Raw genomic sequence first — 11,517 nt, forward strand, 5'->3', positions numbered from 1 at the left:
CTACAATTAACATGTTTAGTTTGTATGTTCGGAACCCATGGTGTAGAAGTCTTGTTGCACTAGAGTAGAAACTAGAAAATCCTAGAGTACATTTAGATATAGATTGATTGAGACTTTTATTTGTGTTGATCCAATTAGTTTCAGAAATCCCAGATTTACCCCCTCTTAGGGCATCTCGGTCCTTTCACCAAGCTGGTAATGAAGTTGACTGGCAAGACTATCAAAGAACTGAATGCAAAAAGCAGGAACCTTAGGTACAATATTCAGAAGAGTTTTCCCATGATTGGAGCTGGTGGAGTTAACAGGGACTTGTCTAGTTGGAGGCATGCTGTGGACTTGACTACAAGAAAATGTAGCTGTAGGCAATGGCAAATAATTGGACTGCCTTGCACACATGAACTGACCATTAGAAATATGCCAGCTACATAACATTTGAAACTTACAAGGATTCGATTACTAGAATTACAAATAAAAAATACATTAGTACTAGCAATATATGCCATCACCCAGAACAAAATACACATTTCCTGATCAGGGACAACATGCTGTTGCTGTCCTACTTCGTGACCACCATGGCCAGGATCAGCAAAACAAGAACTAAGTTTGCCAAACAAACTACAAACAGCCTCCAAACTACTCTTGAGTTCCTATTGACTATTGCAGCATTGGAAGCCATCCCAACTCGCTGAGCTGCCATATTCATATCCCCTTTCAGCTCAGAGTTCATCCCCCTCATGGCATCGCATACAAGGAAGTCTTCATCTCGTTCATGGAAGACTAAAATTCATCAACTGCAGCCTGCATCTTCTACGCAGCGGTTGACATGCCATAGTCTCCAGACTGAGGTTCCCACATGCAAGACTTGCACTCTGAATCGGACTGCATTGCAAGAAATCAGGAGAGAATCAAATCGACACTCAATCCATGTCCACGAGCTGCAGATATGCAGATCCGCCGTGGCCCCATGAACGCAAAATGGACGCGAAAGATGAGCCAGACTCCATCCCATTCGCCGTGGTGACGCCGCTTCGACCAGCTCGCCGTCGCCGCCCAGCTAGGTTTATACCGGTTCGCTTAAGGGGAAGAGGAACGAAGATGAGTGAAGTGGAATGTCTAGACGCATCTGGTTCGGCTTGACCACATTCATACCGGTTCCGAACCAGGGACAAAACAGACCATTCATTGAGATCCTCCATCCTACTCGGCCTGAAAATATTATCTAAAGGTCTGTCTAGCTCTATAACGACAGATTTAATAAAATAAAATCTACCAAATTTATAGCCAATGAAAAGTTATTAGCCCAATAAAAATTCCGTCATGTTATTGAATGAAGCTGACTACTTCCTTAGCGGGTACAAAAGCCCAATCTGTTTAATAATGCGGCTCGATATCTAGTATAAATTAGAATAAAGCCCAAAACAACAAGCAAATAATATAGAGGAGAAAGCCCGTCAAGGAAAACCAACATAAACATCCGAAACCAACACACGTGAGCCCAAAAAACACAAGCCCAAAATTCAAGTCCTATGAACAAATAGAACAAAAAACTGCAATAAATAAAAATTAAAAACAGTAAAAAAAGGACTAACCGGACCGTAATAGTTCTGAACTATGCTTGTACCGGTAGTATTGTGCTAGTTGAACAACAAATCATTTACAATTTATACTCAGATGTTTTGTCATAATAAGAGAATTCATCAACAAACTTTGCTCCGAACCTCCATAGTTTCATATACTTGATCAAAAAAAATGCCGCAATCAACACCGGAAAATATAAACAATTCTTAAAAAAACAGTAATAGAGCATAAAAAAGATGTAGTGCTAAAATTTGAGACGCAAATATCCAACACATCAGTGTTGGTTTGTTTTGGACATAAGGATAACCATTCTTGAATATGTGAAAAGTCATTTCAACACAAACAAACTCCTGGCACATATATCTGAAATGCAGTATCTTTGTGACATGAAACATACAAAAATCATAAATAATAATCATAAAAAATATGGAATTAAAAGACAACAGGGAAAAAGCAACTTTCTGGTGCCTACAAACCAGAATGGAGACATATATTGGAAGTTGCTCAAGAATATTTAAACGGACTAGTGTGATTGCACACAACTAGTCAAATTTGCAAACGGGCAAGGAATGTACTTGGTGCTGAGAGAGAGGGATGCATATAGAGAGATAGAGAAAGATATATATGGAGAGACTGACAGATATACAGAGAGAGAAAGAGGGAAAGAGAAAGAAAAATAATTTAGAGAAATAGAGAGTGAAATAAATAAATTATAGAATCAATTTAGAGAAATAGAAAGAGAGAGATATAGATATATAAAGAGGAAGAGAGAAAGAAAAATAATTTAGATAAATAAATGGAGAGATATACCGAGGGAGATATCTGAGAGGCTCTCAGACACAGAAAGAAATAAATAGAGAGAGGGCGAGAGAGCAAGAGTGTGTGCTAGAAATATATATATATATATATATATATATATATATATGTATATAAAAGATCTCATACAGACATAGATAAAGAGAGAGAGAGGCATAAAAAGAGAGAGATGAAAAGAAATAGATAGATAGAGAGAGAGAGAGAGAGAAAGATAACAAGAAATAGACAGAGAGAAAGATAATTGAGAGATCATTTCAGGGAGAGGGAGAGAAAGAATGAGAGAGAGATTTAAAACCGAGCCAGGTCTCCAACGTATTTAACGGGTTACAGGTGCAGATCCAAAACCCAGTGCCAAAAAAAATCTGTCAACAAATAAATAGCAAATCTCTTATCTTAATCGAGGCAGTGTCCAGCAGCAAACTTACTCGGCTTGAAAACATTATTTTAATCGAGGCAGTGTCTAGCACCAAACTGGCTTGGAGCCGAAGTATCTTTCAGCAAAGGTCAGATTTTACGGTGCCCACCAGCAGCTTGGCAACGTTTTGGGTGTCCAATAGCAAATTTTTTCTTTATTTTTCACAAGTGTTTTGTATTCATCAAGTACCGTGGCTGCTAGAGGTAACATCACAAGTAACTTATCTGTTTAATCTCTGTAGCTGTCGAGGTCCAAGCCCTTAAAGCAAAACTGCTTGTTGCGATACTTTTCCTTCGCTGGAGAATGTGACGGCAATGTTTAGGCAGGTCAAATATAGTTTTGTATAAAAGAAATACCGAACAGCGCGGGAATGATCTGAGTTACAAGTTACAACCTTTGACACCCATTTTACTCTATTCCAGTACAATTGAAATAAATTACTCGACCACTATCAAATATGCTAGTTATGATACCGAACAGCGCGGGAATGATCTGAGTTACAAATTACAACCTTTGACACCCATTTTACTCTATTCCAGTACAATTGAAATAAATTACTCGACCACTATCAAATATGCTAGTTATGATACCGAACGGCGCGGGAATGATCTGAGTTACAAATTACAACCTTTGACACCCATTTTACTCTATTCCAGTACAATTGAAATAAATTACTCGACCACTATCAAATATGCTAGTTATGATAAATCCGCCTTCCGCTTCTAGACTTTGCTTAGAAACAAGGAGCATTTTAACCCTATGCATCTGACATTGAGCCAAAAACTGTTATCATACAGAAAACTGGCATAACTGCCATTCCGGGTACAGGTTTCGCAGGGAAGGAGCGCTACTACTACCCAAAATTAAGAAAAGAAATGAGAACATTACAAAAAAAAAACTCAGCTGCTGCGAAGCAGGTCATAAATGCCCAGCAAATTGCTCACGGCTGGATGCCTACAAAGGAGCTCACAAGTCTCAAGCGGAAACCCAACCATAAAATGCAAGTCCAACCCGAAAGGAAATAAATCATACCTTTCTGTCTCTCAATGGCTCACTGCAATATAAAGCCAGCCATAAAACCACGTACTGCCCTTTTGTGTCCCACGATGATGGCTCGCTGCAGCAAAAGCTTATGCGGAAGCCGCCATATTCTGATTTCAGAAGCTATATCCAGGAGCCCTTCACCCTATAGTTTGATCATTGCATGGTCAATTTGAGCGATTGAAGAGCTTCCAATATCCTTGCACTCGGCACTATACTTTTAGGACACCTCTGCCATTTCTAAAGTACATACCCGAAGCACTGATAAACATTCGAAAATGGCCTTAATGACCTCTGATGTTCTTCGTGGCTTATTCAGCCCTCAAATTCAATATTTCCTTAGCAGTTCTCCTTCGGAAGTAACGCATATGTTTCTACAAAAGATAACCAATTTCTAACATTGAGTTAATCTGGCATATAAAAGACATATGATCTTGTTTAAACTTCTTCATAATACAGCATATTGCTTGGTGGCAAACACAAGAGACAATTTAGTACCTGGCCAAAAGTAAGATCCATATCTCTGCTGTAGAAGTCTACGTATTTGAGCATGAACATGCCACAATCCCATCTAGAGTGGCAGAGGACTCAGTTAGTACATTAGGCAAACTTTACAACATGAATGAAACTTTACAACATGTAAGAACCTATCATACACTTTGTTAGACATTGATGAATAACCCCTTTAAAGGAAATTCAGTATCTGCACATCCCCTATTACACAAGACCAAGTACAGCAAAGAAAATGAGAGCCATGGTAGAAAACAAAGAAGAGAACATACGCGTTCTCCTGCAAAGGAAGGTTTTTGACTCCTTCCTGTTTCCACGAAAGTGCATCCATCTGTTGGCCACTTTTGTCTTTCACCTCATCTACAATATACCTGGCCTGGTACAGATGGAGAAAACATTAGAATCACAAAATACTAAAAAAATGCAAGCAAATAATGAAAACAACACACTGAATGAAACAATGCTATGTGGCTTTTCCACGTGTACACGTGGGACATGTACTACCGTCGGTTCATTACCAACATCTTTGCCTCGAGATTGATGTGAAGTTTCAAAATTCAAATCACCATCCCATCTAATAATAGCAAAGACATTTGCGCAACCTTGAGGCCTTTCAGCGTTTATCATTGTTAATCATAAAAATTCAGAAGATATCACTTACTAAGACTCTCAGGACCTTCATGTCCATGCTGCCAAGTGAATCCAGATATTGAAACTTCTTGTCCCTTATGTTTATGACCGCTAAACACCAGTGGACTTCCTTGTGTATGGGAACAAAAATCTAGATGGATATAACAAGTTTTCGGTTAGATGCATGGTAAAATCCGAGGATCTAAACCTGAAAAGAAACCAAAAGGCCTTTACCTTGTCACACTCAATTAGACTGTATCCTAACTTCTTTTTTGTTGTCCATTTTTTAACGGCTTTGTAATTGTATCCACCGGTAATCAGCTGATGAACAGCAACAAGAGAAATTATTGGTTCACTAATCTGTATAATAATATCATAACCAAATCTAGCAATGCATAAAATAAAATAATTGATACTATTGTAGAGTCACTAAGAATGAAACAGTATTAGACTCAACTTTACAGCTTAAGTAGCATGCTTGCCGTAAAAAAGGTTAAATAACATGCACTAAACTACCAATTTCTAATAATGACATGAACACACGAATCAAAGTTCTAGAATGGTGGTACAGCATAAAGGCACTGTTGTGGACTCTTTCTGGGCAAAGACATACTCCTGAGTCCCAACGTGGAACCCCACAAGGGATATAGGGAGAATTGCGGCAGCGAGCCAGGGGGAGCATTAGTTATCTTAAATACATACTCCAGAGCTGTTTGACCATATTTTCCTATCTTAGTAGAAGGAAGTTGCATTAGTTAGCCTATTTCAGGATTTAGCAGTTCATGCATATGCTAATTGCCTTCAAATGCACATCGGAGGATTAGTTTCCATCTTGTTACAAGTCATAGAAAGAGAATGCTGGTTTCTCAGGAGATCAACGAGAAATCAACAGATACTGCCCAAAGTATCGGCACTTTACAGCCTGGTGCGCAGCGGCCAGGGACGAGCCCTGGCATGCACCTGAGTGTAAGCCTCTTGCCCCCACCTCCCCTCTACCCTACCTCCCCATGTTATCCTATTTGTTCCCATCCAGAAACACATTCCCTCCGCCCACCTCTATCTTTCAACCGAGCACATAGCAGACACTAAATAGATGAACACAATCAAGATTCAAGCGGAAGCTATCTGATCAAGTAATGATCATAACAAGGTACAACAAGTTCCAAAGCATAAGATATAGTAACAGACCCTCTTGTAGAAAAAGGTGTTGAAGAAGTGGCATTTTAAGAACTTATTAGGTTCTCTTAGTTCCCTCTCTTTTAGCAGATCAAGATACAAATTTATAACCTGAAAGTAATCAGGAAAGTTAAAATATTTCAAGCATCATATACCAATATTATATATATCCTGATTCCTGAACCCCAGAAAGAGCAAAAATATAGTAGAGCAACAAAATACCTCATCATTTAGCCACTGTTTGTCATTCAAGCACTGTAAGATCTGTCTTGTTATCACAATATTTGAAGCTTCATGTACTGCTAATCTCTCACATCTGCGAAAAAGGGCTCTTTTAGGTACTGCTAATTAAGCTAGGCATTTGCATTTGTGCAAGATATGTGACCACTGTGTCCTATCAAGAGTTGACAAGAAGCAAAACCTGTTCCGACCATGAAGGGCATGACGAACGCTGTCTTCATCCCCATCCGTAAGAGGAGTAAAAGGTTCAGGAACCTCCTGAAAGGAGTGAGGATACTGGATGACCTTGATGAATAATATGTTCTATTGTTCAATGCTAAATATATTCCCTCGTTTGCTTTAGCTTTAAGTGCAATTCAGTCTAAAGGAATAACAACATGATAGTGAAATTACAAAATCACAGGTTAATATGCCAAATGCTAAAAAAGAAATGCTTGGACGATAAAAATAAAATAAAAATATGTAACATGCTAGTAACGAAGAACCAATCTTTTACACCCTTCATATAGAAGGTTTAATACATACTTAATCGATCATATACATACAAAGATAAAATGCTTTAAATCCCTTACTCCCCCCTCCCTCCTTTTCCCTCCAAATTAATTCACTAGTAATGAACAAGTCTTCAAATTAAGGTTAGAGAAACTAATCAGCTGAAGACCGCAGCAATGAACAAGTTATGATATATCCTCACAGTAGTACATCTAGTGTAGTACGATTATACACAAGTCAGTAATATCAATATTATCCATACATGAGAGGGAAATGAACCAAAGCTAGTTCCTCTACCACTCCTCTTGTTCCGAAAAAGCTACTTTCTCAAAATAAAGATGCATTTGTTGGAGAAATTCAATTCAGTGTCATATGTGCAAAGATGAAGAAAGTCACTTTTCCTTTGGCTTCACTAGAACCAACTTCTTTCACAGAAACTCAAACCCAAACCCGGCCCCACAAATATCCCATGTTTGGTTCAGCATAACACTGAGTGAACAAGAATATTAACAAAATAACAACATTCTAAGCAATGCTCAAGTATTGACAAGTGTTATGGTGTTTCATGAGCATTTTGGGTATACGGATATGGTCTGAATTGTAGGTCTTTAGAATAAAAAACACATACATTTCACCTTCCAGTCTGTAAATCGGAAACAAGCAAAAGAATACCCAAGGAAACTGTACCTCCTTCTTTGGCATGACCCGCGGGAGGACCTCTGCGAGCCGCTCAAGGCCAAGGCGGCCCTCCTCGGCGAGGCGCACCTCGAACTCGAGCGTCCTGAGCCTGGCGTCTCTCTTCCGGCTGGACGCCTCGTACAGCTCCCTGTACACCGGAACCCTCCTCACCAACACGCTACCTCTCACCACCTCCTCCTCCTCGCCTTGTTGCGCTTCCTCACCCTTCCTCTCATCCCCATCCTCCTCAACGGCGACCACCTCGACTGGCGCCGTCTCCGCCTCCCTCGCCACATCGGTGGTAGAGGCGGGAGTGGGCGGCGCGGGGTGGGAGACGCTGTTGACGAGCTCGACGTACTGCTCGAGACCGAGAGGCCGGGGCGGTGGCGGCAGCCGCGAGGCGGCGTGGGGCCGGGCGGGGCCTAGGCGGAAGGCACGGATGACGCGCTGCGGCCCGTGGATCGGTCGCCGGAGCGGGGGCGGCGGCGGGAGGCGGCGCCGGTGCGGGAGCGGGGCGGAGGCGGCGGTAGAGGACGAGGGGCCTGGCGCGGAGGAGGTGGCGGCGGCGAAGTGGGAGGGAGGCGGACTTGGCGGGATGGTGGATGTGGGGAGGAGGGAGGGGAGGGGCGCGAGCTTGGGCCTCTTGGATGGAGGGGGAGGGGAAGGGGAAGGCGGAGGGAAGGAGGGGAGGAGATGGTGGTCGGCGGAGAGGCGCTTCCGGCTGTCGGTGAGGGCGCCCATCGCCGCCGCCGGTGGAAACCCTAGCTACCCAGGATTCTGTTTCGTCTTACCCCGCCAGCGGCTGGTTCGCGGGTGCTTCGGGCGGCGGAGCGCGAGAGTCGTATTTCGAGGAAAAACGGGGGACCGTTTGTTCCTGAGAAAATTCTTTAGTTACCATCGAAAGATAAGATCATGATCTATTTGGTACGAAAAATTCTTTAATTTTTCGTCCTTTACCCGCTATTGCCGTTATGTTCGTCAGCAACCGTCCTGTTTGCCATCTGTAATTTTTTAATAATAACATCGTTGCCTTTGCTCTTGCGTGGCCCCAACTTATCTACCCGTATGTTGGTAGAAAATAGATCAGTCTGAAAATGATGGTTAAAGATCATTTTTTTGGTTCTTTTAGAGTTTTATCACCGGATCCTCTGTTAAAGACTTGACCTCTGATGTTATTAGATCCCTTCACAGTACCCCTTCGTACCTACGAAGCATTTCCTTACTCCGTCGGCTCAACCTCCCGAAGCCTCTCAAAACACGATCTCCCGAAGCCCTGGTCCTCTGAGGTCCCGCTTCTCAAAGCCTTCATTTTCCGGTTCTATGCCTCCCGAGGCTCCCGCCTCGGGCTGATCAAGCCGCCTTCCCGAAGGCAGTAGGGTGAGTCAACAGACCTTAGAAAAGATCTGCCGGAAGGGGGGCACCGATTGTGCTTTGCCTGTAAGAAAGTGACCAGCATTAAAGGTCTAGGCTAATGGACGCTACTCTGACACCTCGGCGTGATCAAGGCTATCCTGACACCCCTAACAATGCGGTGCCGAGCCATAATCAGCGATCGGCTCGCCCCCTTCAGGGGGTAGGCACTATAATAATTATCACGGTGGATATTTATCTTCCGATAGGGTAGAAGATAGTTATCCGGGATAAGGTCCAGTAATTTGGTCAGATCCCGGATATTTGTATATTATGATAACTTGTACGCCAAGCTATGCACGACCCTATAAACAGGAGGCCATGGTCCTCTAGAAAAAAGGGGACACAGCGGGAGAGAACGGGCAAAACAAAAAAAGATACAAAGGTGAAAGCACACCAAGTCACGCTGAGATACTCCTTCTAGAGTGATACATTTTTCTACCATCAATATATTCGTGGTGCTCCTTCCACTCAAACTGCGTCTCCAAGTTTGAGTCTCCTCCTTAAAAGAAACTCTCGCTGTACTTGCTGGGGCAAGACGAACTCTTGCTCCAACAGCGCCGTCCGTGGGGACTCGAACACAGAAGTGCTAAGAGAGGTAGGAAGCCACCAAAAAAACATCAGAGGGTTAGCTAAAACCGTCATACCCACCGTTGCAAGTATGCAACTATATGCATGGCTGCCTCAGCCATACGCATCGTATGCATGCTCTAGCCTCACTGCCATGTGGGACGGCGTTCCTCCGACCTTAGCCAAATCAGAACTCTGTATCGGTATAGGAACTCCAGACGACGCGGAGGCCTTCCAGCCTCTACATGATGAAGACCTCACTGCCTCAGGAGAGGATGCGGCCAAAGCCACGGTCAAGCAGGTCGCCTTCCAATGGTTCTGGGCAGTCCAACTCAGGAGTGCTCCCACCTGAACTTGGTCCCCAGGTATCCCCTTCGACCACACCTGGGATGCCCCGAGCGAGCCAACATCTTCAGAAAGTCCGTCCACTCAACACCCTCCTTAGGCCCCTCAGGCGAAAAAGGGTTCCAAGGAAACGGAGGGCTCCGGGGTGCGAAAACCCCACCAGCGTCTCCACACCGCCCTTGCAACTCCAATAGCACGCAGGGAACCCCTAGCCCACCTCGTCCGGAGAGGCATAGTCAAAACCACTTCGGCCCCAAAGGCTGGTGCACCGGGCAGCCTCGATAGTCTCCCAAGGGGGAAGCAGACCTGAGGGAAACCATAGGCTCCGGGACACACCGCCTGGCAACAACCCCAATGACAACTCTAAGCTTCGGCGTCCCTAGAGGCACACAGGTGCATCCTACACGGACCATGGCACTGCCACAATACCAATGACTACCACACCCTTATGACCTTCCGGGAGGAATACCTCGGAAGGCACGCAGAATACATGACCGCAGAAAGAGTGGGCGAAGGACAACGCAGGGTCCGGAGGCCTGGGGCCAACTCCCAGGCAAATCCCCTACCCCTCAACCCTGCACCGTCAGTACCCCCTACCGACGGTACCACAACCAGCAACAAGAACTGAGTCACGGACACGCCGATGGCCAGGCTCTGGACGGAGTACCTCTGGAGCTGGGCAACAACTTAGGGCCGAGGGGGTCGCGGACCACCTCTCTCGACTAACCTTCAACTACGCCTCCAACATGCCGTCGCCGGGCCGAGCAACGGCTTAGGGCCAGGGGGGCAAGCACCGCCTCTCCCAGCCTAACCATAGGCTTCGAGGCCACCAAACCTTGCAATAGAAGCCTTATTCCTACAAAGGTATGGCCACTATTAACCACCAAGTAGTTTACCTACTAATCCGTCTTTCATACAACCGAGTTAGAGTCTGTTGGAGGCCTTCAACCTTACTGCTAGAAGTCTTTTTTCAATAGATAGCCACTAGGTAGAAGCAGTAGAACTTAAGTTACATTCTCACTTAGCATGAACAATTATATAACCTAGCTATGTTTTATACTACAACTAGCTTCTTATCGCCAATAGTAGACTGCAAAACTTAGATAGTATAACCATGCAAAATCTCTACACTCCCACAGACGCATCGTGCCTAGGTCGCCTGGGGGGCGGGTCTGCCCAGGTTTCCTAGAAGGCATTGTGCGGTCTCGGAAGTGTAGTTGCCACGTATCAAGGGATTTCCTTGATAGACCGTGTTGCGGCGCCACCCGTAGGACATCTTCTGGTGGCGTGACAAGCCCACGTACCGTGGACGTAGCATGCTTAGGTCAACTGGAAGGCAAGACTGCCTAGATTTCCTGGAAGGCATTGCGTAGTCTCGATAGACAGTGAGGCCCACACACCACGGGCGCCGCTTATTCCTAAGTCACCTGCAAGATAGATTATGCCTATGGTGCCCTGGAAGGCATTTGCATAGCCTCGGGTGTTGAAGCCACGCCCCAGGGATGTCCCCGATAGTGGAGTTGCATGCTCCAAGGAATGCTGTCATAAGAAATCCTCGTTGCACGACATGTCTACAAACCATGGGCGTAGCATGCCTAGGTCACCTAGAAGGCAAG

At 44.4% G+C, this 11,517-nt stretch overlaps 1 protein-coding gene across 6 annotated transcripts; it reads right to left on the bottom strand.

Moving 5' to 3' along the window:
• Positions 1-426: 426 nt before the first annotated feature.
• On the bottom strand, positions 427-8,440 carry LOC133901171 (ubiquitin-like-specific protease ESD4). Of its 6 annotated transcripts, XR_009906666.1 has the most exons (12): positions 7,586-8,440; positions 6,588-6,664; positions 6,389-6,482; positions 6,179-6,277; positions 5,225-5,311; positions 5,022-5,141; positions 4,633-4,736; positions 4,349-4,421; positions 3,842-4,224; positions 2,820-3,105; positions 1,590-1,735; positions 427-879 (listed from the first exon to the last, which is right to left on the bottom strand). XR_009906666.1 is itself a non-coding variant. In XM_062342451.1 (9 exons), exons 1-9 carry the CDS (start codon positions 8,315-8,317, stop codon positions 4,162-4,164), a joined length of 1,449 nt encoding a protein of 482 aa, XP_062198435.1. In that variant the 5' UTR covers positions 8,318-8,440; the 3' UTR covers positions 3,162-4,161. The 6 variants fall into 6 exon arrangements, 2 of the variants coding, with proteins under 2 accessions (XP_062198435.1, XP_062198455.1); XR_009906670.1 differs by lacking the exons at positions 1,590-1,735; positions 2,820-3,105; XR_009906665.1 differs by lacking the exons at positions 427-879; positions 1,590-1,735; positions 2,820-3,105 and having other exon boundaries at positions 3,162-3,995; positions 4,104-4,224.
• Positions 8,441-11,517: the final 3,077 nt, after the last annotated feature.

The sequence above is a fragment of the Phragmites australis genome, chromosome 2 (genome assembly GCF_958298935.1).
Source record: "Phragmites australis chromosome 2, lpPhrAust1.1, whole genome shotgun sequence".
Taxonomy (NCBI): Eukaryota; Viridiplantae; Streptophyta; class Magnoliopsida; order Poales; family Poaceae; genus Phragmites; species Phragmites australis.

Coding starts and splice junctions, on each gene's coding strand:
- LOC133901171 (XM_062342451.1), bottom strand. CDS start 8,317: ATGGGCGCCCTCACCGACAGCCGGAAGCGCCTCTCCGCCGACCACCAT. Junction 6,665..7,585: donor GGGTCATGCCAAAGAAGGAG/GTACAGTTTCCT, acceptor CACTCCTTTCAG/GAGGTTCCTGAACCTTTTAC. Junction 5,312..6,178: donor ACACCTTTTTCTACAAGAGG/GTCTGTTACTAT, acceptor GCTGTTCATCAG/CTGATTACCGGTGGATACAA.